Here is a 27,974-nt window from a genome sequence, read left to right as displayed (position 1 = left end):
CTCTAAACCTCTTCTTAGAGGACACCCTAGATTTAGCACCTCTTGGTTTGTCTCAGATAACAATCTAGCTACCTCTAGTAGCTGTCTGGGAGACTCGGACCTGAGTCAGAGCTCCAATCCAGTGGCACTGTCCTTCTCTCATCCTCCAACCCCCAGCATGCAAATGCTATCCTAGCCAAACCCATAGGACTGGCATTGACTGGAGCTGGGCTCATTCGACCTAGTGAAGCTTGGATCTCTGGCACAGCACCAGCTCCAAAGAGCAGACAAGGAATGTGGAGAAAAGCACCCAGCAGAGTGGACCCTGAGATCTTTTGTAACCTCCCCAGTCCCTGAGAAGACAACAGCAGGAGAGGCCCTGCTTCTTACAGGAAGTACAAATCCCAAAAGGAAGAGGGAGCAGCTGGGTACCCCACACTGGGAAGGAAAGGTGGAAGGAGTAGCTGCCAACAGCACACATAAGAATGGCCCTACTGGGTCAGACCAAAGGTCCATCTAGCCCAGTATCCCGTCTTCTGACAGTGGCCAATGCCAAGTGCCCCAGAGGGAATGAAGAGAACAAACAATCATTGAGTGATCCATCCTTGTTGCCCATGTCCCAACAGTCAGAGGTTTAGTGACACCCAGAGCATGGGATGCATCTGTGACCATCCTGGCTAATAGCCATTAGTAGACGTATTCCCCATGAATTTAACCAATTCGTTTCTGAACCCAGTTTACTTTTGGCCTCACACATCCCCTGGCAATAAGTTCCACAGACTGACTGAGCGTTGTGTGAAGGAGTATTTCCTTATGTTTATTTTAAACCCGACCACTATTAATTTTCATTGGGTGCTGGTTCTTGTGTTATGTGAAGGAGAAAATGACATTATCCTTATTCACTTTCTCCAACCATTCATGATTTTATAGACCTCTATCATACTCCCTCTTTAGTCATCTCTTTTTCTAGGCTGAATAGTGCCAGTCTTTTTAATCTCTCCTCATATGGAAGCTGTTTCATACTCCAATCACTTTTGTTGCCCTTCTCTTTATCTTTTCTAATTCCAAAATAACTTTTTTGAAATGGGGCAATCAGAACTGCATGCAGTATTCAAGGTGTGGGTGTGCTATGAATTTATATAGTGATGTTATGATTTTGTATGTCTTATTATCTATCGCTTTCCTAATGGTTCCTAACATTCTGTTTGCTTTTTAGACTGTCACTGCACATTGAATGGATGGTTTCAGAGAACTATCCACAATGACTCCAAGATCTCGTTCTTGAGTGGTAACAGCTAATTTAGATCCAATCATTTTGTATGTATAGTTGGAATTATGTTTCCCAATGTGTATTACTTTGCATTTATCAACACTATTTCATCTGCCATTTTGTTGCCCTGTCTCCCAGTTTTGTGAGATTCCCTTTGTAGCTCCTTGCAGTCTGCTTTGGTCCTAGCTTCCATAATTTTGTATCATCTGCAAATTTTGCCACCTCATTGTTTACCCTTTTTCAAAATCATGTATGAATATGTTGAACAGCACTGGCCCCCGTATAGATCACTGGTGGACACTGCTATTTACCTCTCTCCCATTATAAAAACTGACCATTTATTCAGAGCCGTTGTTTCCTGACTTTTAACCAGTTACTGATCCATGAGAAGACCTTCCCTCTTATCCCATGAATGCTTACTTTGCTAAAGAGCCTTGTAAAGGCTTCCTGAAAGTCCAAGTACACTATATCCTTTGGCTGATCCTTGTCCACATTTTTGTTGGGCCACTCAAAAAATTCTAATAGCTTGGTGAGGCATGATTTCCCTTTACAAAAACTGAGTTAACTGTTCCCCAATGTAGAGTGTTCATCTATGTGCCTGATAATTCTGTTCTTTACTATAGTTTCAATCAATTTGCCTGGTACTGAAGTTAGGCTTACTAGCCTGTAATTGCTATGATCACTTCTGGTGCCTTGTTTTAAATTTGGTGTCACATTGGCTATCCTCCAGTCATCTGGTACATTACCGCAGTTAGTATTTCAGCAATTTTATATTTGAGTTCTTTCAGAATACCAACTGGTCCTGGTGACCAATCACTAGTCATCAATTTGTTCCATAACCTCCTCTATTGACACCTCAATCTGGGACAGTTCCTCAGATGTGTCATAAAAAAAAATGGCTCAGGTGTGAGAATCTCCTTCACATCCTCTGCAGTGAAGACCCCTGCAAAAGAATTAATTTATTTTCTCTGCAATGACATTTCTTGAGTGTTCCTTTAGCAACCTGATCTCCAGTGGCCCCACTGATTGTTTGGCAGGCTTCCTACTTCTGAGGCACTAAAAAAGTTTTTTGCAGAGAGTTTTTGAGTCTTTTACTAGTTGCTCTTCAAATTCTTTCTTAGCCTGCCAAGTTATATTTTTACAGTTGACTTGCAGATTGCCCCCACCTCTGAGAAACCTGGCTGTCTCACCCCAAAGTAAAGGGCCTGAGTCACCAAGCACCAGCTTGACCGAGGGAATCCCCCTCCCACTCAGCCCCCAGAGCATTCACGCCAACCCCCGCCCTTAGAGGGCGTGGCGTACACACCAGCATGGCCCCACCCTCCAGCCTCTACCCCTGGTGCTGGCACAGCCTGGGGCGGGAGAGAGAGAGGGCGCCTGTTGAGAGCTGGGCACGTGTGCGCTGGGGAGGTCGGACAGAGCAAGCCTCCTGGCAGAACCGAGGGACCCCAGCGGCGTCTAACGCGAGGCGGCACAGCTCGGCGGGGTGCCGTGGGAGGCAGCGGGGCGATCGCAGAGCTGAGCCCAGAGCGCTGCGGGCACGACCAGCGCGTAGAAGCGGCCAGTTCGGGAGCGACATGAAGCGGCTGCTCGTGGCTGTCAGCGTCCTTCTGGCCGCAGGTGAGGAGCGGGGCGAGCTGCACGCAGCGCCGTCCCGCAGGGGAGCGCGAGCGGCTGCGGGCAAAGTTTGTTCCTTGCCCCGCCCCCGAATGGCCCGTGCGCTGGCACCGCAGCAGAGCGCGCCGCGGCCGAGCCCGCCGGGCAGCCCGGACCTCTCTGCCCACGCGCCCAGTGTCCAGGTGCTGGAGGCCGCGCTTGCACAGCGGGCCGGGCTCCCTCTGGCGGGGGAGCCCCTCGCCTTGGCCTCCCTGCAGGAGCCCCCTCCCTAGTGCTTCACCCCGGCAAGCCGGGCCCTGCTGTGCCTCCGGGAGCCGTTCCTAGCCCCCCGTGTCGGGGCGCGGAGCTTCATTCATCCGGGGCGGCCCGGCCCGGCCCGGCCCGGCCCGGTGACTGTAAAAACGGTACCTGGCCCCGGGGCTGCCGTATGGAGAGCGCCCGGCAAGTGCGATGCGGTGCCCGGCGCTGTACTCTCAGGAACGCTGCTCTCTGTCCCGCAGGGTGTTCCGTGGCGGCGCCCGGAGCCGGGCTGGAAGTGCTGCGGGGCCCGGGCTTCCACGACGCGAGCGGCGGCAGGTCCATCGCGCGGCTGCTCCGGAGCGAGCTGGAGGAGGAGCGCGACCCGGACGGCGGGGGGATCTCGTCGGGGGATTATTTCCTGGAGCTTCCGAGAGGTGCGTGTGTGCTGGGCGCGCTGGGGACGGGCAGCGCCAGGTGGCCTTCCCTGCGGAGGTGGGGAGCCCGCGGGTCCCGATCTGGGGCTGCCCAGAGGCTGGGTGCTCGGATCCAGAGTGTGGGGTTCGAGCCCAGCTCAGGAACAACGCAGCGGGCTGCTGAAGGGAAATCGATTTAACTCTGGCAGCGCTGGTATCTCCTGGGTAAGGGAGGAAGTGACCGGTGCCAGGGAACCCTTTCCCCACTCGGGAGTGTCACAGGTTGCATCTTCTGTGTGACACCATGGCGGAGAGGGGGAAGGAGGCGAGTGAGTCAGATGCAGCAATATACATAAGCAGGTGCTTAACTTTAAGCATGGCCCATTGGCTTCCAGGGAGCATGCTTAAAGCTAACCACGTGCTTTGCTGAGCTGGCATGGTGTTAAGGGGGTACTTACATGGTGGCCTGGCTTGAGAGGTTATTCCTGGGGCTGCTTGTGGGGGCGAGGAGGAGCATGGTGTGATAGGGAGAAACTTTTCTAACTAGTGCGGGGTTGACTCGGGGGTTAGTTTCTCTTGGGCACTGAAAGGCAAGGAGTGTCCCTGGGAGAGGCCAAGAGTGGGGTAAGCCCCAGAGCTGAGGGGGCAGTTCTGTTGTTGATTGATGTGTGCAGAGCCCTGACAGCAGGAATCCAACGAGGGAGGGGAAGCCAGACCAGAATGTTCCCACGGAAATTCCTGCCTTATTTGCTTTGTGTCGCTTCAGTTGTTTTTAGTAGTTCCTTGTCTGTGCTCTTTGCCTTCTCGGTTATCCTGGAGTCCCCAGTGCCCCTGCCGAGACCCAGTGCTGCATTCCCTGTAACACCCAAATCCCCAGTGCTTCATCCCTGTTACCCCCCAGTCCCTGGGGATTCTTCCCAGGTCCAGCATGCAGTTTTGTCATTCATGGCATGTTTAATGCACAACCTTCTCCAAAGGTGGAGGAGAGGGAGACTCGGTAGCTAAGGGGTCCTGTAACTGTTCAGTTGTTGAAGTAATGCCCTCTCTTGTGGGAAAGTCCTATAGAACGGAATAGATTCATAGATTCCTAGGCCAGAAGGGACCATTACGATCAGCCACAGCCCAGAGAACTGCCCTAAAATAATGCCTAGAGCAGATCTTTTAGGAAAAAGTCCAGTCTAGATTAGTGAGGGCACTGAGAGAGCTCTGTGGAAATGGCTTTAAAACCCCATGTCATTCAATAGCGAAGGAGATCGTTCCATAGGTGTTTTGCACCTCTGTGTAGAAATCTATAAAAGATATGGGATTCCCTGTTCGCTTCTATAGGATGGTCCCCAAAAGCCTACAGAAAGGTTGAGCTCTCTGTATTACATCATCTGGGACGCTCCCCAGATCCATCCAGTTGAGATGGCATGCCATCCCTATCTGGAGTGGTCACCACCCGTGAGTCACATCCCACCGCCCACACACTGCAACTCCTCATACCAGCCAGGGGTTAGTCACTGAGCTGGGGGCATCTGAGTCCACCTTCACCCTGCTGTGCCTGTCCATTTATGTCTGGTTTCTCTAACATTCTTTGGGCAAAGTGCTGGCGTTAGCTTGGTTGTGACCAGGATTTGACACGGGGACAAATTCAGACCTGGCGTTACCAGTGTAACACCACTGATGTCACTCAGATTGCGTGCATGCACACTGTCTGCCTATTACACTCTTTGGCTTTTCCTCATTTTTGTTTCCTCTCTAGGCTTGTCATGGTTCCTCTCCATCTGTGACTGTGTGCCCATCAGCTTTGCAAAACCAGGCTGATCTGTTGCACCACAGGGGTGGAGTCTGGGGAGACTCATCCTCTCTCCCTGTCTGTCCTCACCACAAACTTTTCCTCACTCTCCTCCTTTCCTGTCTCTTCCCACCATTAGCTGTCACAGTTCTCCCCACCTCACACCCATACTCCTTGGGCCACCCTCTCCTCTCCATTTCTCCGCATCTTTCTGTTCTTCTTGGGATGGGTGCATTTCTTCTTTTCAAATGCCAGAAGTGAGCGTTTGGAAGGGCAAGAGGTGTCACACTCTAGTGTGAGTTAGCTGACAGGCCTCTGATGTGTCAGGTTTGAGAAGAGGATCAGATGGGAGTGGGATTAGGGTGACCGTGGGATTAGGGTGACCAAATGCCCAGATTTTATAGGGACAGTCTTATTTTTGGGTCTTTTTCTTATATAGGCTCCTTTTACCCCCCCACCTCCTGTCCCAAATTTTCACACTTGCTGGCTGGTCACCCAAAGTGGGATGCTTGGATGTGATCCTAGTACTTTGGGGAGTGGTAGTCTCCTGTTCTTGCCTCCTCCACGCTCTCTAGGGCAGTGCTTCTCAGTCGGGGGGGGGGGTTGCACCCCTGGGGGGGAGGGTCATGGGGAGCAGTCATAGTGATTGCAAGGGTAAAATTTTATTAAAGTCTAAAGCAGAGAAGATCTGGCTCCTCCTCACACCCTTGCCCTCTGCAGTCAGTGTTCTCTGTCAGCCTCTTGAAGTACACACACGGATGAATCACATAGGTTGATCATTGCTACCCTTGCTTTATAGCAAAATAAGTGGATTGTGAAAATATTTAATGAAGGGTGGCCAGCGTGGATGGGTTGAGACACTAAGGGGTCATCAGTTCTTCTCTGGCCTGGGAGCCCCACCCTCAAACCCCATCACTCCTGATGCCTCTAGCTGTTGTGTCAGCCGTGTCCTGCAGAAAGGAGATGTCCCTGAGTTATCTTGAGGCACTGGTCAGTCTGGAACATGCTCTCTGCATGCAGAGGTCTGTGCTAAAGTTTCCTGCTCTTGTCTTACCCAGCACCCTTCCTACTTCTTGTGCCTGTGAGCCAGCCGCTGACCCCTGTTGGCCAGAGTAGAATGATAGGCCTGTGAGATGGCTTCCCTCAAATGGCTGTGTCCTGCACCTGCAGAGTTCCCTTCCTCTCTGAACTGAGGACAAGGGGATAGAGCAGGGGTGGGAAAACTTTTTGGCCCGAAGGCCACATTGGGGTGCAAAACTGTATGGAGGGCCGGATAGGGAAGGCTGTACCTCCCCAAACAGCCTGGCCCCTGCCCCCATCCGACCCCTCCAACTTCCTTCCCCCTGACTGCCCCCCTCAGAACCCCACACCCATCCAACCCCCCCGTTCCTTATCCCCTGACCGCCCCCCTCCTGGGACCCCTGCCCCTAACCACCCCCTGGGACCCCACTCGCTGTCTAATTCCCCCGTTCCCTGCCCCCCCCGAACCTCTGCCCTATCCAACCGCCCCCTGTTCCCCATCCCCTGACCACCACCACCCAGAACCTCCACCCCACCCAACTACCCCTGCTCCCTGCCCCTTATCTAACCCCTCAGCCCTGTGGCTACAGGGCAGGGGGAACAGCAGGGAAGGGGCATAGGGCTAGCCTGCCAGGCTCGGAGCTTGGGGGCCAGGCAGGACTGTCCCGCAGGCCGTAGTTTGCCCACCTCTGCGATAGAGGCACAAGGGCCTGGGAGGCAAGCAGGGAGAAGTGCGGTTCTGAATGTCCTTCCCCTTTCCCTGCGATAGCAACCCTCTGCCCTGCGGGTCACAGTGCCTGCGGCAGGGAGATAAGCCAGCAGGGCTCCCATCGGACACACGCAGTTCCTGTGTGGTTTGTTGTCTTTGTGGTTCTTTGTGAATTGAGAGCTTGCAAAGCTCCTGCAATATTGCGGGCGGCTCCTTTTTTATTTCTCTGGCCCTGGTGGAGTCTGAACCTGCCGGTATTGCCAGGCCCCCCACACTGTTTGGTACTTGGAGGCCAAATTCTGCTGCCCACCAAAGGGTGCTGTAGGATTCAGGCCTTACTCCAAGCGAGGAGGATATTGGAACCTAGCTCTTAATCATAGAAATGTGGGGCTGGTGGGGACCTCGAGAAGTCATCTAGCCCAGCCCTTGCGCTGAGTCAGGACCAAGGAAACCTAGACCATCCTGACCAGCATTTGCCCAGTCTGTTCTTAAAAACCTCCAGCAATGGGGATTCCACAATGTCCCTTGGTAACCTGCTCCAGAGCTTCACTATCCTTAGAATTAGAAAACTTTTCCTAATATCTAACCTGAATCTCCCTTGCTGCAGATTAAGCCCATTACTTCTTATCCTATCTTCAGTGAATGTGGAGAACAATTGATCCCAGTCATCTTTAGAGAGCCCTGAACATATCTAAAGATTGTATTCAGGCCCCCCCCAATCTTCTTTTCTCAACACTAAACATGCCCAGTTTCTCTAACCTTTCCTCACAGATCAGGTTTTCTAAACCTTGTCTCATTTTTGTTGCTGTCCTCTGAACTCTCTCCAATTTGTTCACATCTCTCCTAAAGTGTGGTGCCCCGAACTGGACACAGTACTCCAGCTGAGGCCTCACCAGTGCTGAGTAGAGTGGGACAGTTCTCTCCCTTTTCTTACATACGACATTGCTATTAATACACTCCAAAATGATGATAGTCTTTTTTGCAACTGCATCACACTGTTGACTCATGGTTGCCACATGTCAGGTGTTGTCTGGGGGCTGTCCCAGTTTCAGTGAGGAATACCATTTCCTCCAGGCCTGGTGTGTGTGTTTGGGGGGTAAGGGGGAGCATGGGTGGACACACAGTAGCTTATGACATGTCAGCTTTCAAGGCTTGAAAGTTGACATCATGTTGCAGTGTGATGTTTAGATGCAGAGTGGTAGTGGCCCAAACTGATGATTCCTTAGCTGTGTCACTGACACCACCATAGAGCGTAAGAGTTCTTCAGGTTTCTCAAGGTTGTTCCTGAGCCAGTGAGGCATGCTAGAGTGCTGTATGCTCCCACTGAAGTCCCTCAGAATTAACGGTGCTCAACACCTGGCACTTTGCCTGTCATCAGAGCAATTTGCAGGCACAGCTGGGGGAGGCATTGTTTGACTTTAAAAATTGTTTCCACTGAAATTAAAAAATGACAGATTTCATGGGACTATGTCTGTTTACATCAGCTTGTTTTCAGAAAACCTAAATTTGAGGCCTGAACTGACCTGCCAGTGCCCTGTAATAGTGCATGTGTCGTATGTGCAAGCCATCATTGTAACCAGAGGAAAATCAGCCTGATTAGGGCAATGAATAACCTCTTACAAAAGACTAGACTGATCAGAGAAATAAAGGGTAGATAAAGACTCAATTCCTAATCTTCCGTGGTCAGTGGAAACCAACGTATATAATAGTAACACATGAGGTATGTACTGTCCTGTTTTTCTCTCTGAATCTGCACTGACTTGTTCCCTTCTTTCCTTTAGCATCTTTATGAACCAGAAATGCTCTGATATTTGTTGAAATCTGCAAAAATGGTGAAACCTCTGGCTGGGGGCCTATAGTCTGTCAGTGATGCTAGAGCTGAGGCAGATGCCTGACAAAATGCTGTGCCGGATACAGTTGAGTTGACTTGTGTTCTTTTAAAATTGTCTTCCAGTTGCCTTCTTGTCCAAGCCAGAAGGTTTGGTTACTCCAAAAAAAGAAGGGAAAGGGAAGAAAAGGAGGAAGGGCAAAGGCAAGGGGAAGAAGAGAGACCCATGTCTGCGAAAGTACAAGGACTTCTGCATTCATGGAGAATGCAAATACATCAGTGAACTGAAAGTTCCATCCTGCATGTAAGTTATTGGCATATTTCTGACGTAGGGAAACCTTAGTCATTGTTCCTTGAATTCTCTAAACCACAGACAGGAAGAGTGTAGGAGATATTTTTAGTGCATACTTGTAGAGCCCTGTGCAGTTACAAAATTTGGATCCACATCCGATCCGCGATCTGCGAACATGGTGAACAATACATCCGCGGATTTGCAGGGCTCCACATACTCTCACTGTGTGAGGATACTATTCTGTTTTCATGTGCTGCTTGGGTTTTTGCATCGCTTTGGCACCCTGTGATCAACCCTGTACTCCATTGGGTCTTGTTAAAGGCACAGGTCCAGATGTGTGTTCCTCTATCACACACATCAGCCTTCGGTTAAATTCCTCAGTGTTCTGAATCCAGGGATGCCACATGAATCTCTGTGGGCCCTGAGTGAGCGTGGAGTTGAGCCTTCAGGAAGTCAATATGACACAACTTCTCTTTGTGGCATGTTTGTCTATTGCAGGGCACTTGGTAGCCCTTTCCGGTCATACCTTCAGAAGTGGGCACTCACTTTAGGAACCCAGACTCAAGAGCCTGTAGCCTGAGTTTCAGGAGTGCTGGATCCCCCCAACTCCAGCTGAGATCAGTAGGAGCTGGGATGTTCTGCACCTCTAAAGATCAGGCCCTGGGAGCAGGCCGCTGAGCTCTCCTGAAAATCTAACCATAGACGTCTCAAACTGGGCACCCAGCAACAGAGGCATTTGAATTGGGTGGCAGCTCCTGAACAAGGCTGTACCTAGCTTCATGGGCACATCTAATTAATGTGTCCCATCGTGTGTTGTGCAGATAGCAGTTCTGGTGATGGCTGGGGACGGGGTAGAGGTAGAGTCGCAGAGAATGGGGAAGCTGTAGGGATCCACTTGGCCCTGAGAGACTGTGACATTGGCAGAGTGATGGAGTATTCTTTCCACACCACGAACCTATTCTTGAATAATATCTTCAGAGGACAAGACCGAAAAATGCTTTCGTTCAGCATCAGGCATACGCACCGGTGACTGTCACAGTCTAGCAGCGAGAACTACTAGGCTGGGGCGAGCAAACTTTTTGACCTGAGGGCCACATCTCCGTATGGAAATTGTATGGTGGGCCATGAATGCTCACAAAATTGGGGTGCAGGAGGGATTGAGGGCTGCGACCAAGGGATTTGGAGTGCAGGAAGGGGATAAGGGCAGGGGGTTGGGGCATGGGAGGGAGATCGGGGTGCAGGCTCCAGGCAGCACTTACCTCAAGCAGCTCCCGGAAGCAGCGGCATGTCTCCCCTCTGGCTCTTATGTGGACCTGCGGCCAGGCGGTTTTGTGTGTTGCTCAGTCCACAGGCGCTGCCCCTGCAGCTCTCATTGGCCGCAGTTCCTGGCCAGTGGGAGCTGTGGGGGCAGCACTTGGGGCGGGGGCAGTGTGGGAAGCCCTCTGGCTGCCTCTACGTGTAGGAGCCGGAGGGAGGACATGCAGCTGCTTCCGGGAGCTGCGGAACGTGCGCACGGAGCATCCCCCAACCCCACTGCCCGGCTGGAGCGTGGGAGCGAGGCAAGCCGCAGACCCTGCTCCCCAGCGGGAGCTCGAGGTCTGGATTAAATCAGCTGGTGGGCCAGATGTGGCCCGTGGGCCATAGTTTGCCCACTCCTGCGCTAGGCCATGGATAGTTTCTCAAAGGGAAACAGTGGAAGCTGAAAATGAAAGCCCTGGAGAACACACTGTAGGGAAGATTTTTTAAAGTGGCCAGCGGGAGATGGAGTTAGACGTGACTGGGTTCTTTCATCTCTGATTCTCTTGGTTAAGCTGATGTATTTGTTGTGAGTACTGCAAGCAAGTTCTCCCTCTGCATTAGAGTTTACGGTCACTTCTGCTTGTCTGGCATTGTCTCACCATAGAGATGAGGTAGATGGTCTTCTCCAGCACAGAGGTCTCTCTCTGAAGAGCTCCCTTGAAGGCTTCCTTGTCCTAGACCATCTAATGCAGGGCTCTGCTCTTCTTCTGCAGCAGTTTGGAGCTTGGGGACTGGAAAGGGAAAGTAAATCTCTTCATCCACCTCTTAAAATGTGACAGCCCTGTCTGTTGCACCAGTGCAGTAGTGCAAGCAGAAGGAGAATTTGGTGTTTAGACTCTCTCTGACCCAGCTCCAAGCAGCCAGAGGTGGACTCAACAGCTTTGAGGGCACTGTGCATGGCAGCCTGCCAGGAAGATGTTGAAGCTGCTCCATTATGAGCCGTTCCTCTGTTTACCCCCGTGTTGGAGATGCTTCCCTGGTCTGAACCACTGCTGTTAATCAATCATTCTCTGCCTCTTCTGGGTGCCATCCTCTGAGGAGCTAAAAGCGCTTTCAGACATTAAAGGACTCCCTCTGCTATCACCCTGAGGAGGTAGGGAAGTATCAGTCACCCATGCCCACTGCACAGGTCGGGGAAGCTGAAGCTGACGAGAGTTTGTTGCAGTGTGAACACTGGCCTGAACCTCACAGCTCATTTCTTGTCAGACTCCACAGAACATTGATCTGGTGGTGCTCTGTAACCCATCCCCTGAGCTACCGCTGCCTGTCCACAGAACTTGCTGAAGATCGCAGAGCCCTGGCTCGCCTCGTGTGCAACCTTCTGGCATTGGAAACATGGGGCAGCGTGGTGTTGTGGAGATCAGTGAGTGCTGCCCTAGGAGCCCCTGAGTGTTCTCTGCCCTGAAGCTGCGGCTGAGGGAATTCCTAATGCAGCCTAAGCAGCTGGCTCCTGAAACATGATGCTCGCAGCAGCCGCCAGCACAGAGCAGTCTCTGCTGTCAGGGTCCTAAGCAGCTCACTATCGGGGCTGCTGCAAAGGTCGATGACACCTCTTGCAGGAGAGCAGCAGGTGCTTAGGGGGACAGACTCTCTGGACAGTCAGAGCACCTGACTGAACTCCAGATGGATCTTGCTGGGGATGCTCTTCCTTAACCAGTGCTTCCTGCGGGGACAAGGTCTTAGGGCGACAGTGGAAGGAGGTTTCCGGAGGGCAAGAGTCAGGGCTGGATTAAGGCTCACCCATCCAGACCTCAGCAGGAGGCAGACTCCACTGTTGAGAAGGCCACATTCCCATGAGCTAGTTTCCCTAGCAGCACTCTTCTGCCTCAGTTCTCCCATCCCTGATGAGAGCAGATGCTCCGAGGTGGCTCACTAACCACTGCTCTTGCCTTTAACAAGATCTAAAGGAGTCTGAGGTTCTCAGCTGCAGTGGCTGGTATCCAGTAGCCACCCACTGAGAAAGCTGAGGGATTGTGAGCATTCCAGCCTTGCTTTGCTCAGCCAGCATCTTGGTGGATCCAGGGCTGCTGCTTTGCGTTTCACTGCGACCTTTGCCTGCTGTGGTTGTTGGGAGAACATGTTGCTGTAGCACACTGTGGTGTTAGATGAGGGCACTGGCAGCACTTTGTTCTGGAGAGGGCTCAGGGTTTGCTGGAGACCTGGTTCTTCAGCTCCTGTGTTTCTTTGCTTTTGGTGTAATGTGAGTATTGAAGGCTGACTATGACATTGACACATGACATGTGCTGGATTTAATGGCGCTCGATCTAAACATGGCACACTTGATCTTGATGTCTGGCATGTGTCCACATGTTTGGCAAGAAGCTCTGATTGGGCCTTGGCAAGGGTCCGGGCCTATGGGGGTGGTGATGTATATTAGGCTGTTTACGTGATTCTCCTTTGACTTACTCCAAGGGGTGTTTGGGTAATTAGCCTCCTGGCTCTGATGCAGGTTTTATTTCTGTTACATGAATAATTACTTGGCCAGAGGAGAGGCTGGTGGCTCATGGGTGATGAGTGCTGGTTTGCTCCCGTTTGAGAAGTGCGTCTGTGGGAAATATCCCCAGAGGAGGCATTCAAACCTCTTTCATCTCCATTACCAAGTGTGAGGTCAGACCTGTCCTTGGCTTTCTTAAATGGCATTTCCAGGCTCTAAAAATGGTAGCTGAAGACGTTTATCCCAGTGCTGAGCTCTAAGTCCCTGATGTGCTAATAGAATTCAAGGATCTCTGTGCAGTGGACAATAGTTAGCTGAGCTCATATTTTAACAGCCTCCTCTCAGCCTGTATCTAATGGGAGCTGGGATGACTCAAGCGTGCCCCAATGACAAAACTTTGGTCCAGGGTGGAGTGATGCCCAGGTCCCACCCCTTCAGCCTGCCTCCCCACTAATCTCACCCCCTCTTACCCGCTTCTGAGCGCTGGAAGGCATGTGACAGGATCTGGAGGGTTTAGGTGACCTAGTACGGTTCAGGGCAGACAAACAGAACTGGATGGAGCTGGGAGCCCATCATGCACGAGGCAGCTATTCTGACACTTTTTTTATTTTACATAGCACTCAATGATTCCAGTGTTCTACTCATGAAATGTGGCCAGCTCTGGGGACGAGCAAAGTAGTTAAATGGAGCACACATGCTGCACGCCAGCAGGGCACTTTGGACCAAGGTCCCTGAAAATGTCATGGGATCGCTAATGTCTCCACAGACCCTTAGATTCAAAAGTCTTATGGGGAAGACCCCCATGTGACCAGCTGAATAGAGCCCAATATATTCATGCTGAAGGCTTGAATCCATCCTGCTGGGGATCCAGGAAGTCTAGGAAACCCCGTCCTGATGCTTGGGCCAGTACCCACTTTGGTTCACTGTGGGAGATGCCAACCCAGTGCCCAGCAGCAATGTCAAATGGTTGGGCAGGGTGTTGGGCTGTACTGGATGTGGGGAGGACAGTAGAGAGCAATAGGTGATACTGGGACCTGTCAGGGACACTGTCCCTGTCCCTGGGAGGAGATGACTGCCCTGGAGAGGGTGCAGCTAAGGCCAGCAATGGCCATGCCAGGCCTGAAGGATTGAAGTACTGAGTGAAGGTTCAGGGCCTTGGGCTGAGACTGACTGGTGAGGAGGAGGCCGTGCTGTGTCCTGAGAGCTAGGAGAGGGATGGAGATGTTCCGTGACGCTTGGGTGGAAGGGGCTGGAGAACAGTTCAGATGATAATTAATACCCAGGGCAAAACTTTGCTCCTAGAGTGCCCCATTGCTACTGTCTTTTTAACTCTTTCCTCCCCCCACAAACTAGATGCCAGCCAGGGTACCATGGCGAGCGGTGCCACGGCCTCACTCTCCCTGTGGAAAATCCCTCCACCAGTTATGACCATACCACAGCGTTGGCCGTCGTAGCGGTAGTGCTCTCCTCTCTGTGTCTCATCATCATCACTGCATTGCTGATGCTCAGGTAATGGGGAGTGGGCTGCCATGCGCTGGTCACAAGACCTACCCTGCAACTCGGGGGTGGGAGGGAAGGAGGCTCCTTGTGATCACACTTCATGGGATACACCCGCCTGCTCTTAAACCCAGAGCAATGACCCCAACCTGGGTGAACTGTCCCCGCTGAAACCACTGCTGGTATTCCCTGGGGCTCAAGCCCTCTGTGTATGGAAGCAGGGGTCTCCCTGGCTCAGTGGCCGATGACATTTATAGCCTTGGACCACCTTGCTGTCCAGTTCTCTGTCCTCCTTGTCTTGGGTGGTTTTTTTTTTTTCTTTTTATGCTCACCGTGGGCTGGGTTTGTTCCCAGCTCTGCACTGGGAAGATCCAGCAGTGTCAAACCAGCTGGGGGAGAAGCGAGCTGATGGGAAGCAGTTGCTTGCTTTCTCCATACATCAGAGCTATCCAGCCTCCTGCATGTCGCCCCAAGGGAGGGACTGCGATGGAAGGTGTGGCACTGCATCATATGGCCAAGATGAGAACAGTGACAGCCCCAGGCGGCTCCTGCTGCGGCGGGTGGGTTCATTACCCTGACCAGAGCAGCAGCGGCAGGCTGGTGAATGTCTGTCTGCTTGTGTTTGCAGATGTCACAAAAGAGGAGTTTATGATGTAGAAAATGAAGAGAAAATTAAGTTGGGCATCACTGGAAACCACTGATGGCATCGGGGGACCTGCAAGGTAAACCCTCCAGCATGGGTATTGTGGCATGGCAGGGGCAGTTTCCATCTGCAAGACTGCACATTGCCCTACTGGGCAGCGACAGGTGCAGCTAGCCCTTCCCTTTTGCTCCCACGTGTCCTTACCTTATTGCTGCATCACTCTTCCACACTCCCTTCCTCAGCCGCTGGTGCAGTGGTAGTCTTCCAGTGTTGCACTGGCAATCAGAGGCTGTTTCACCCCAGAAGCAGCTGCACTTCAGTGGTGGGCAGGTGCTGGGAAGGGGAAATGCCCCCTCCACTGGTCCAAATGCTGATATCACACATGCTTCCAGGTTTTTAAATTAGGAAAATGTCATGGGTGAATTAATACGTGGAAGGGATTACTAATTAGTAGGTGTCATTCCAGGGGAGACTTTATCCAAAAGGTAAATATAGGTTGTTTGGTCTGATGGCACAACTCACACAGAATCAGTGGGAGCTGTGGGTGATCAGTACCTGTGAAGATGAGGCGTGTTATTAATACCTACCTGCATCCCAAATCCTATAAGGTCTGAGAGGCTGCATTGAAGTCAGTTGGAGCTCAGAGTACTCACATCCAGATGCATGGGACACTGACTCTGGATTCAGGAAATCATTCATGCATGTGCTTGAGTTCCTTTGACCTAGGCATGTTCCTAAGTTTCATGTATGAGTTTAAGTGTTTTCCTGAATCAGTGTGTCAGTGCGGGGTGCTCTTTGAGGATCTGCACCCACCACAAAGCACATCTCCTTGCACAAGGCACAAGCCGTGATGTTAAATGACCCAGCCTTGTGTTGTATTTCAGGATTCAGCAGTGAAGCGATTCTACCTCCACCAAGAAGCCAGTCATAGCTACTTAAGACTCTGTTTATTGGACCTATTGAAAAACCAATGGGAGTGGAGGGGGAGTATGTGTTTTTGGGGGTTGTGTCGGAATGACTTCACTGAAACACACATCTCAATGAGCCAACCTGATCTGCTGGAATGAAAGAAGGTGGCAGGAGTGGCGACTTCCTGCTGGATGGTTTCCAATAAACAGTGGAATTCCTTGAGGAGTCTCAGCTGAAGGGCTTCTGCTGAGGATGGAAAGCTGGACCTTCGCTTTAGTGCTTTGCTAGGGACTGAAGAGTAACTAAAACCACACCTGAATTTGGATCCTTCAAATGCACGCTGAGGAACTAACTGTGAAAGACTTCAACTCCGCGGAGACTGACTTTGCGGCTTTATTAGATGGGGGCTGAGGAGGGAAACTATTTAACAAGATATTTTTCATGTTAAATTATATATTTATTTTAGATATACTGTACATAGTATTTATTTAGGGTCTGATCCTGTAGTCTGGCGATCAATGGGAGCTTTACCGTGAGTTCAGACAGCAGGATTGGCCCTCACTTTTTAATATGCAACATAGTGGTCTAATAATTAACACTTTGTTACAAATGCTTTGATATTATTTAATGATGACTGGAAAAGGAGTCAGATAATTTTAATATGACAGATTTGGAACAGTGTGTCCTTGCTAACTATTTTCCATGAATATTTCATGTGGCACTATAAGGGGAAAGATATGGACAGCATGAGCCAGAAACCAGATTTCAATACTTCTGCATGTCCCCTTCTTGCTGAGAAACAGCAGGCGAGAGGAATCACATGTATGTATGGGGCAAACTCAGACCTGTTGTAAGTGAGTGCAGCTCCTCTGAATCTGACCTATACTGTCCAAACATTTCTGTTGTTCAAAACTTGACTGGTGGTTACTCCAGCCTCTGCAATTGAAAAAAGGGGTGGATTGATTCAAAATCCAAAGCCTAGGCCAAACACCAAAGGTGCAGGAGACAAACATGGGGGGAATTATCTCACGATAGGCTCTACGTGGTCTTCAGGACCCCAAGGAAGTCTTATGGGCTCTCTTCCCTCATGGAGTTTCCTGAAGTTCCCGCGTTAGAACAAGTTTGAGTTTTTGTGTGTGTCAGATTTCAGAGGCTGCAGTGAGCAACCTCATGTTGTTACATCCTGTGCTTCCAGAACAGGTTCAGATGTTACAATCATAATAAAAATAACCCAAACTCACTTGTCTCCTGTTCATTGAGCCCTATGCTGGAAAGACTCCTGAAAGCAAGGTGATGTATAGACAGTAGCAGGGAGTGTCAAAGCAGAGAGAGCTGGTTGTCTTTCCATGGGAAATCGGCTTTTCTCTAGCCTGTGTGGCTGCACTACACCAAAGCTCATTTTCAGACTGGAGTGCCTGAGTCCGCACACGCATTTCCACATTTGAGGGCTCATCTTGGCACAAAACTTTGTTTTCCAGTCCTGGAAAATATAGTGCCAGTCTATAAAAGACAACCGGGGGAATTATAGACCAGTCAGCTTAACTTCAATACCTGGAAAGATAATGGAGCAAATAATTAAGCAATCAATTTGTAAACACTTAGATGATGATAATGTGACAAGTAACAATCAGCATGGATTTGTCAAGAACAAATCATGTCAAACCAACTTAATAGCTTTCTTTGACAGGATAACAAGCCTTGTAGATAGAGGAAAGAGGTAGATGTGATATATTTTGACTTTAGTAAGGCTTTTGATACTGTCTCACATGACCTCATAAACAAACTAGGGAAATCCAACATGGATGGAGCTACTATAAAGTGGGTGCATAACTGGATGGAAAACTGTTTCCAGAGAGTAGTTGTCAGTGGTTCACAGTCAAGCTGGAAGGGCATATCAAGGGTACTGCAGAGATCAGTTCTGGGTCCAGTTCTGTTCGATATCTTCATCAATGATTAGATAATGGCGTAGAGAGTACACTTAAAGTTTATAGACGATACCAAGCTGGGAGGAGTTGCAAGTGCTTTGGAGGATAGGATTAAAATTAAAAATGATATGGATAAACTGGAGAAATGGTCTGAAGTAAATAGGATGAAATTCAATAAGGACAAATGCAAAGTATTCCACTTAAGAAGGAACAATGAATGGCACACACGCAAAGTGGGAAATTACTGACTAGGAAAGAGTATTGCAGAAAGGGATCTAGGGGTCTTAGTGGATCTCAAGCTTAATATGAGTCAACAGTGTAACACTGTTGCAAAAAAAGCAAACATTCTGGAATGTATTAGCAGGAGTGTTGTAAGCAAGTCAGGAGAAGTAATTCTCCCACTCTACTCCCTGCTGATTAGGCCCCAATTGGAGTATTGTGTCCAGTTCTGGTTACCACATTTCAGGAAAGATGTGGAGAAAGTCCAGAGAACAACAAAAATGATTAAAGTTCTGGAAAACATGACCTATGAGGGAAAATTGAAAAATTGGGTTTGTTTAGTCTGGAGACAAGAAGAGTGAGCAGGGACATAACAGTTTTCAAGTACTTAAAAGGTTGTTACAAGAAGGAGGAAGAAAAATTGTTGTTCTTAACCTCTGGGGATAGGACAAGAAGCAATGGGTTTAAACTGCAGCCAGGGCAGTTTAGATTGAACATTAGGAAAAACTTCCTAACTGTCAAGATGGTTAAGCACTGAAACAAATTACCTTTAGAGGTTGTGGAATCTCTGTCATTGGAGATTTTTAAGAGCAGGTTAGACAAACCCCTGTCAGGGATGGTCTAGATAATCCTTACCCCTGCCATGCGTGCAGGGAACTGGATGAGATGACCTCTTGAGGTCCCTTCCAGTTCTATGATTCTAAGATTTACTAGTCCTTTAAAGCATTTGCACTGATCAGACCAAAGTCTAGCTCTGGCAGAGCATGAGGTATCAGTCCTTAAAATCACATTGTGCTGATTGCCAGCTAGTTTTTTCTTTTTCTGCTTCTTTTAAGATGAGATCCTTGCAGCTGATCTCTCATGAAATGCTAACATGTTTATGCCGTTTATAAACTTGGCAGGGTATGAAGCAATAATTGCAATCTCTAGTGGTTCTCAAGATCCACTAAAATCATGTCACAAGCAAAGTGGAGGGAAAGGAGTAAAATGGTAGTAAAAGGTGACATAATGTTAAGGCCCAACAACTTAAAACTTGTCAGGTGTAGAAATAAAAGCCCTATACCACTGGAAAGCCATGAATCTCAAATTTTCTGGGCATGCCTTTCTAATGACATTTCATGTGAAATCCAGATCTTAGATATTAATGACATTCCTTAGTTTAACAGGGCATTTTGATACTGGTTGTGAAGTCCCAGACTTTGGATCAATATAATGTTTATTCCTTCCTTAGATGAGTAACACAATCAAATGCTTATGCAGTGATTTAAGTACCACCATGTAGCACCCAAGCGTCGTACCCTACATCTGAAAATGAAGCCAGCAGAGAGGTCTCACTTTGACTGAAAGAGAAGAATAGCATATAAGAAGTAACTTGTTCCATTTTGTTGGAAGCCTGCCAGTTACATGTTCTCCCACTACCTTCCCTAGGACTCCAAATATCTCCTTGAAGAAAGAACATTAGGTTCCACTTTGTGTAATGCGTGGAGTTTGAAGGCTGCTCTCCAGTTCTTTCATTCTCATTGTCCTCCCTTGTTCTGGCTAACATTCCTGTATTACTGAAGTAATGATCCCTGCAGCACTCCACTCCTGCCTCTCATCCTTTCCACTGTGTTAGCCAACTCTTTGCTAACATCCACTGCAGTGACTCAGAGCACCATACCTGAGGGTCATCCCTAGGATTTCCTGTCTGACCAAGCTTAGCCACCTCCTTTTAACTTTTCCTCCTTTATACTTTTGCTTCCCCAAGAACAGCGTGTTTGGCAGGCTGGGAAGCCACTTGGGTAGCCAAGAGGATGTCTTTCTGCAGACAGCTGGCATGTTAATGTTTGCTATGGGTGGGAAATAATAATGAATGGCTCCAAGGATTAATAACAGGCTATGGAGCCTTTCTCTACAAAGGACAAACCCAGATCAGGTTAATGGCAGCCAGAAGCAATCGTTGTCTGGAGCCCATGCAAAGTGAAGGTGGTGGTCACAGAAATTCCCTGTGTTACTGCCAGTCTGAGCATGGAAGTGACTAGGGCTTGGGAATGAATGTACCGCTCTGTCAGTTCTATAGTGAGAGTTGGGCTGTGTCTGCAGTGGAGCAGAAGGTGGAAAGTTTGCCCAGCCCATAATATACCTGTCTGGGGCATAACTCCACTCCCCAAAGCTGTCAAGACAGCATCTATCACCAAAATTAGTCACTGAGGGTTTGAGAACAATGGGGAACTGCTGAATCGTGTCTGTGCATTCTCTCTTCCTTCTTTACCATGAGTGGACTTGGAGGGAGGATTTAGGTGGGCTGGAGAGTCATGAGCCCAAGAGCTGCACACACAACTCTGCTTCAGGCAGCCATAGTCCTGGGCCTGGCCACAGGACACCCCAAAATGGTTATTTAACATGGAAAATAGAGGCATTATGTGGTAGGGGGAGCCCTTCAGAGGTTCAGCAGCTAATGGAAGGGTGTTTGTGGGCATAGGATGCAGATGGTTAATGGGCACAGTTACCATTTCCTCAGCACCTGAGTTCATTAGCTGCTGTCCGGAACTGGCTGGTTCTTCTGTTAATTTCTGAGGAGAGCAGTGCAGGGCAACTGCACCTGTATTTCCCCCACACTCTAGGCTCCTGGCTCCCCAGCGGTCACCTCTCTTGGGTGGAGACCCCCGTCTCTCACCCTCCTGACTGGGTATTTCCAGGATGAACAGTTCCCTGCCTTCACTATGTTATTCCCAACAAAAGACAATCGGTTGAAGCAGGCCTGCTTTGTGTTTCTTCTCAGACATGGTATACAGTGTAATTGCCCCAAATATATGTTACCACACAGTTCTTCCTAAGCACCCATATTTTGTTTTTAACGTAAAACCAATACAGAAAAAAACATTTAAAATAATAAAAGAATTTACACACACGTGACAAGTATGCCTGATATCTCCCAATTCCAACATGGGCTCTGGCAGCTGAGCAGTCATTCAAACCATGCTCAGGGTGTTCTTGGGGTTTCAAGCTCATCACTTCCTTTTGCCTAAAACAAGAACCCCCAGGAAAAGTGTGGTCCATCCTTTCTAAAGTTTGGAGGGCTTTGAGCTGGCCTCACGTAATGGGTCATCAGCAGAAGAAGTTTCAAAGGCTATGGCCGTAGGTCAGATAGTTGAAGTCTCCTGTCACATGTACTGGCCCAAAGGAGCAGTTGCATCTGCTACGTTGTTCAACATAGGCCTGGTCTACACTAAAAAGTTACTTTGACTCAGCTTTGTCTCTGAGTCACCCTTGAGATAATCCTCACCCCTGAGCAACATAGTTAAGATGACCTCACCTCCAGTGTAGACAGTGGTAGGAAGAATTCTTCCATTGACCTAGCTACCACCTGTTGGGGAGATGGATTATCTAGACGGATGAGAGAATCTCTCCCATCGGCATAGGTAGTGTCTATACTGAAGCGCTGCAGCTGTGTCACTGCAACATTTTAAGTATAGACAAATCCATAGTTGTTTGCAGAGCACAGCCCCTCCCAGACATGCCATTAATCCTGTCTTCCTCCTCCAGACGTTCCAAACAATCCCCCAGTAATACATAAACATTTTTCATTTTTAATACAGTGGGCTCCTAAAATACATCATCTTAATTCAGTAAAGTTTGTACAAGATATTGCAGGAAATTGCCATCTGTCAGAAGCGGGATGGTTTAGTTTCTGCTCCGAAAGTGCCTCGTCCTTCTGCATACGCTGTCGGCTGGTAGAAAAGAAAATGCTTAGTGGCTGCAAGAAGAAAGCAACTAATTGACTTTCCAGTGACTCAAAGCACTAGACAGTACATGTTGTGGTACTCAGAGTGATATTTTTATAACACAGTAAAGCTTTTTGCCTACCACTAGTGACAGGTGTCAGTGTTTGGATTAATCATGATCAATCCCATTTACCAACTGGGACAAGAAGTGAAAAGTGTGACTTTCCTGTCAATTCCCACTGACTCCAAGAAGGGGTGGAGCCTCATGAAGTGGGAGCAGAAGAACTGTCCACCTTGGTAAGGAGGGCACAGAGTGCACTCAGAAAGGTGAAAATGGCTCACACATGATCTATGTTGGGATAATGCCCAGGAATTGAGAACCTTTGACCATAATAGCATCCCTTGAGCTGGTCTCCTCCAAGCTATGCTAACAGCAAGCCATTTCACCAGTTTTGGGGGCTGTTCATGGTACTTACAATGGCCAAACACTCTGTATTCTTAGACTTGCATTTGATTCTCTGTTGCTTTTGTGTGATGTGCTCCCCGCCCAGCACAGAGATGGCATAAGGACTCTATGCCAAGCTCCTTGGCTTAAAGCATCTTTGTGCCCACTACCCTCCATTCCCTCCATTCTTGCTCTCAGCACTGGAGTAGAGGACTTCAGAATTGGGCCCACTGGTGGCGTGTGCGGGGTTTGCCTCATACGAAATCACAGTGCATGGAAGATGCATTGTTAGCTGACCAGTGCCCTTCATTCAGACAAATCTGTATGGTGTTTTAAGGAAGCTGAGTGGGGCACCAGCCGGCCTGTACCCTGACTTCAGTCAGAGGTGATGCTGTCATATGGCACAAAACAGTACAATGTGCAATCATAGAGGCAGGCCTGGGTGAGGGTGATGGGCAAGCAGGCATTTTCCTAGAAAATTGGGTGCTGTTTTGGGTGCACAATCGAGCAGCAATGTCTCACGTGTAAGAGGCTGGACTGTCCTCTGTGCTCTAGTGCCTTCCTCCTAACTCTCTTAGCGCATGAGGCACAGCTGAGACACAGACACATGATCTGTGTGTCTTGGGGGTGGGGTGCGGAGGGGCACTCTGTGCTGGCGAGGGGGCAGCAGCAGTTTTGGATGAGATGTTTCAAAGGAGCCTAAGGGCTCTACACGGCATCTGGAGTGAGCTGCTCAGCCCAGGCCCACAGACTCATGACAGTGGGGCTCATGCTAGTGCTTTAAAAATAGCAGCGGAGATGCTGCACCTCAGTCTGGGGCTCAGGCTCTGAATTCTGAGGGGCCATGAAAGCCTGCTCCACAACATCAAAACACCATCTACACAGCCCCTTTTAGAGCACTAGCATCAGATCATGGCTCTGGGCTGGGAGGCTGGCAACCAGATGCAGTGGAGACATGCCCTAAGGGAGTTAGGTGCCCAGATCCCATTGAAATTCCCCTGACTCCCTTAGGCTGCTCAAAGACTTCTACCCTCTGTCAGTGTCACTGTGCCATGGCTGTATTATAACTGGGGAAGGCAGAAGTTCTGCAGGAAGTCGACGATTAAACCCTTCATAATGTTGACGCCAGCCCGACTTCGCTATGTGTTTGATAGCAAAGCCGTCAGAGAGCGCTGCTGTGCCCCTCTCGAGGGTGCTGGAGTACTGCTGCTCCAAGGGCGAGGAAGAGGACAGCTAGCACATTTCGATGCCTCCACAACTCGATCTCGGCTGCCTTCTTTATGCCAGCATTGTCTCTGAGAGGCAGCTCAGCCCAGGGAACTGTGGCCGTGCCCATGACACCAGAGGGGGCAGGGCGGGCTCCCAGCCGCCACCCTCATTACAGATTTTCTCTGTGTGTCCTTGGGAAATGGGCCAGCAGCATCAAAATGGGGAAAATGTTCCATTTCTGGAGGGGTCCGGATTACAGCTGCACAAATATGTGACCTTTCCATGGGAAGTCTGGTTTCCATGGCGACTGAGCCTTCGCCTGGCCTCTCACAGACCATGTTGTGTGGCAGCCAGCCCCACTCTGGAATGTCCAGGCGGCCGAGGCACATGGAGTCACCCCAACAGCTTCCTGCACAGTCACCGGGGGATGGGGAGGGGAAACAGCTACAGGTGCCATTGTTCACCTTGAGCCAGAGCAGCAGAAACCCAGGCAGTAAACAGCTCTTGGGTCACAGGAGCCAATGTGGGTGCCAGCCTTGCCCAGTGGGTCCTGATTGCCTTGGCCTGGCTGCTCCTGACTCGCCTGGGTTCAAACCCCTCCATTTCATCAGCCTTTCCAGTCTGCACGACGCCCACCCGCTTTCCAGCTGCCAACACAGAAGCTGAATACAAGGGGAGCCTGCCAAGCGTATATGCTTTGTGAAACTATGCAGACCGAGGCCTTCAGGAATGCAGACTCCAACCTCCCCCCACCTCCACGCTGCAGAGCCCTGCACCTCCCCCCTGCCCCCCCCCCCGCCCCCCCAAATGCAGCCTGGGCCAGAAATACAGCAAAAATCCCTATGTGTCACTGGCCACAACATTTCCTGCTGAAACCGGCAAATTGAAAAGCCAGGCGGGAAGCAGAGCTTACAGCAGGAGTCTGGGAGTCAGGAAGCCTGAGTTTTATTAGTGGCCTGGACACTGACTCTGTGTGTGTGACTTTGGACAATTCCCTTCACCTCTCTAGGCCTCAGTTTCACCTGCAGGTAACTGATCCTGTTTGCTGGTCACCAGCCAGAGTCTCGTGAAAGGGCAATGCTCCAAAAAATGACACCCCCACCCTGGGTTCCTGTTCTCAGTGTACTACGGTCCCACACCAGGTTGGGTCATGTCTAGGCAGCTCTGAACTCCCTCATAAGGCAGCTCCACTGTTAATTTCACAGCCACAAAACACCAGCAGCAGCAGCTCTGCAGCTGAAGTCCCTCCCCTGCCTCCCGGAGCCTCACTAAGGCCATGTCTACATCTAAAATTTTGCAGCGCTGGTTGTTACAGCTGTATTAGTACAGCTGTATAGGGCCAGCGCTGCAGAGTGGCCACACTTACAGCAACCAGCGCTGCAAGTGGTGTTAGATGTGGCCACACTGCAGCGCTGTTGGGCGGCTTCAAGGGAGGTTCCGGGAACGAGAGAGCAAACCGGGAAAGGAGACCAGCTTTGCCGCGGTTTGCTCTCGCGTTCCCGGAGCCACCCAGCAAACCGCAGGGAAGGAGACCTGCTTGCTTGGGGTTCCGGGAACGCGAGAGCAAACCGGGAAAGGAGACCAGCTTCGCCGCGGTTTGCTCTCGCGTTCCCCGAACCACCCTGCAAACCGCAGGGAAGGAGACCTGCTTGCTCGGGGTTCCGGGAACGAGAGAGCAAACCGGGAAAGGAGACCAGCTTGATTACCAGAGGCTTCCTCCTTCCACGGAGGTCAAGAAAAGCGCTGGTAAGTGTCTACATTGGATTACCAGCGCTGGATCACCAGCGCTGGATCCTCTACACCCGAGACAAAACGGGAGTACGGCCAGCGCTGCAAACAGGGAGTTGCAGCGCTGGTGGTGCCCTGCAGATGTGTACACCTTCAAAGTTGCAGCGCTGTAACTCCCTCACCAGCGCTGCAACTTTCTGATGTAGACAAGCCCTAATACAACACAAGGACATTTCAGTGCTTCCAGGCGGAGCATTAAAATTAACCTGTCTGAGCAGGGTCCTGTGAATTCTGTGACTGCAGGCTGCAGAGTTTGCATTTGGGGCAGCTGCCCCAGAAATCCACTCTGGGACCCTCTAGCCACAGAAATCCTGATTGCTGGATCCAGTTTTGCTGCCTTCAGATGCCATTTTGTGCTCCATGCCTGCCTCCTCCTGCTTGCAATGGGGCAGTTCTAGCCATTTACAGTCGGCATGTTCCTTTTCTCCAGGAGTTTGCTAGCTGGGCCAAAAGCTGGGGCTTCCCTGGTGGTCTTGCTTCACTAAAGAAGTCCAGAAACCAGAATGGATGTCCTGGGATTTTCTGAGATTTTGAAATTTGTTTTTTGTCCCAAATTGGGATGAAAAGTCAAAATTTTGGCACTATTTGCAAAACAAAATATTCTGACATATTTCATTTTGATAATATAAAATATAATATAACACACATTTGAAATGAAACATTTTGATACTTTCCCATTGAAAATGTCAACCAAATTATCCTGCAAATCTTTAGAATTAATCAAATCAGCATTATCTTGGAAAATTTCCCACCAGCTCTATTCCTCACCAACCCAACAAGGCCAGATCCCTTAGGCTTTCACTCACATCAGCTCTTCGACGTGAGGCGTGATCAGCCTCAAAGTTGACTGTAAAAAGAGCTGTCTACCAATCTCTGCTCCCTTCCCTCTATCTGGGCTTTCTTTGAATGCTCTGTCCCCTCCTCCTATGTCCTCCTTCACCTCCCTGCTAACAGCCAAAAGGCAGTAGTAGCCACAAGGAAAGGGACTAGAACCCAGGCCCACACCCCTCCAGTGCTGTTCTCTTTCTCTCTGCAGTAGAAGGGAGTATGGCACACACAGCTGACATTTGCCCATAAGGCCACCTAGTTTTGTGGCAGTTGGTATTGGATCTTGCAGCCTGCTATGACTGGGGGAAAAAAATCCTGTGAGGGTTTTGATTTAATAGTCAAATGAATAACAATCAAAGCTGTTACACAGAAATCCATTCACACAACCCCTTGTTTAAGAATATTTCTCAAGCTACAGTAGAACTGCCAGCTGGCTGCAGAATACAGCATTGATGTGCCATGGCAATGCAAAGCCATGGTGCAGAGGCCAGGAATGACCAGGACACAGTCTGGAGAGGTTTTGGTGTCTGCTATCTTGTACTCCAGAATCTCAGCCTTTGTTGGTAAAAATGAAGTCCCTAGCCCAGGGGTTCTCAAGCTTCATTGCAATGTGACCCTCTTCTGATAACAAAAATTACTTCATGACCCCTGGAGGGGGACTGAAGCCTGAGCCTGCCTGAGCCCCACCGCCCCAGGTGAGGGAGCCAAAACCTGAGCCCCACCACTCCAGGCAGGGGGGCCAAAGCTGAAGCTCAAGCTCAAGGGCTACAAGGGGGTCTGAAACCTGAGCCCTGCCGCCCAGGACTGAGCCCTGCCGCCCAGGACTGAAGCCCTTAGGCTTTGGCTTCGGCCCTGGGCAGTGGGGCTCAGGCACCAGCAAGTCTTGGGCAGCCCTGTGGACCCAATTCAAAGGGAGCTGTGACCCACTTTGGGGTCCCGACATACAGTTTGAGAATTGGTGCCCTAGTTCTTTTGGTTGCAAACAAAATCTTAAAATTGTGAACACAGTGTAACTGATACAGAGATGTTTGCCTGAGTCAGCAGACAGCCTGAAATAATAGCCCTGAGAGCTATGAATTGCTCTGTAGTAAAGTCTGTCACACCACAGAGGTCTAGACAGTGTGGCGCATAGTGGGAATAGAAAGCAACAGGGTCCCAGGCTGGGGAAGCAAGGGTTAATTAGCAGCTGAAGCTCATTAGCCTCCTAGAAACCCAGCCTAGAGAGCAATTCTAAGGTAGAAGGGGACAGCTGGTGGGAGTGAGACTCAGTTCCTCCTATTGATACATTCCCATGTTCTGTTTGCTTTCTAATTGCTGTAACATATCAAGTGGATGGTCGTTAGCATTAAGGGCTAAATCCTGCTCCCGTTGAAGTCAATTGGAGTTCTGCCCTATGCTTTCAAGAATGGGACCAGGAACTGACCTTATGAGAGAAGTAAACCTTCACCAGTCATCTCATCTGGAAATGGACTTTGAAGCTGTAACCTGTGACTTGCATTTCTATGAGCTTAGTCTGCCAGCCCAGCTAGGGTGCTGGTGTTCTCCTCGTCATCTTTGCCACACAGAGCTTTTCATAGATCATAGCCATAAGGGATGGAAAAAGACTGATAGGTCACCTAGTCCATGCCCTGGGGCTAGGTCGGAATTGTTCCTTACTGTGCATTCTTCAGTCTTTTGTCTAGTCCAGTTCAGTTATAAATTGCTCATGACTCAGACAATGGGGTTTCTATTGCTTCCCTTGGGAGATTATGCCACAATATTATAGAATTTGCTGCCAAGAATTTTTTTCCTGCTATTCAGCTCAAGTTTTCCTTTCCTCCTCAGGAAGCACTGTGTGCTGGAGACAACAGGATCTGTACAGTGTAGCAGAGGGACAGGCAGCTAATGTTGGTGGAGCACAGAGAAACAGGAATAAGTACCTAGGAAAGT

The 27,974-nt window shown here is 49.8% G+C and overlaps 1 protein-coding gene across 1 annotated transcript; it reads left to right on the top strand.

Moving 5' to 3' along the window:
- The first annotated feature begins 2,585 nt into the window (after positions 1-2,585).
- On the top strand, positions 2,586-17,167 carry HBEGF (heparin binding EGF like growth factor). Its single transcript, XM_030573190.1, has 6 exons — positions 2,586-2,869; positions 3,367-3,540; positions 8,980-9,157; positions 14,232-14,387; positions 15,004-15,097; positions 15,903-17,167. The coding sequence occupies exons 1-5, from the start codon at positions 2,827-2,829 to the stop codon at positions 15,074-15,076; spliced, it is 624 nt and encodes a 207-aa protein (XP_030429050.1). The 5' UTR covers positions 2,586-2,826; the 3' UTR covers positions 15,077-15,097; positions 15,903-17,167.
- The last annotated feature ends 10,807 nt before the right edge of the window (positions 17,168-27,974 follow it).

This window comes from Gopherus evgoodei, chromosome 8 (assembly GCF_007399415.2).
Source record: "Gopherus evgoodei ecotype Sinaloan lineage chromosome 8, rGopEvg1_v1.p, whole genome shotgun sequence".
Classification (NCBI taxonomy): Eukaryota; Metazoa; Chordata; order Testudines; family Testudinidae; genus Gopherus; species Gopherus evgoodei.
This window is presented reverse-complemented; position numbering and strand designations above follow the sequence as displayed.

Excerpts from the sequence above, each read along its gene's own strand:
- HBEGF (XM_030573190.1), top strand. The coding sequence starts at position 2,827 with ATGAAGCGGCTGCTCGTGGCTGTCAGCGTCCTTCTGGCCGCAG. Across the intron at positions 2,870-3,366 it reads CAGCGTCCTTCTGGCCGCAG|GGTGTTCCGTGGCGGCGCCC; the intron begins GTGAGGAGCGGG and ends TCTGTCCCGCAG. Across the intron at positions 9,158-14,231 it reads CTGAAAGTTCCATCCTGCAT|ATGCCAGCCAGGGTACCATG; the intron begins GTAAGTTATTGG and ends CCCACAAACTAG.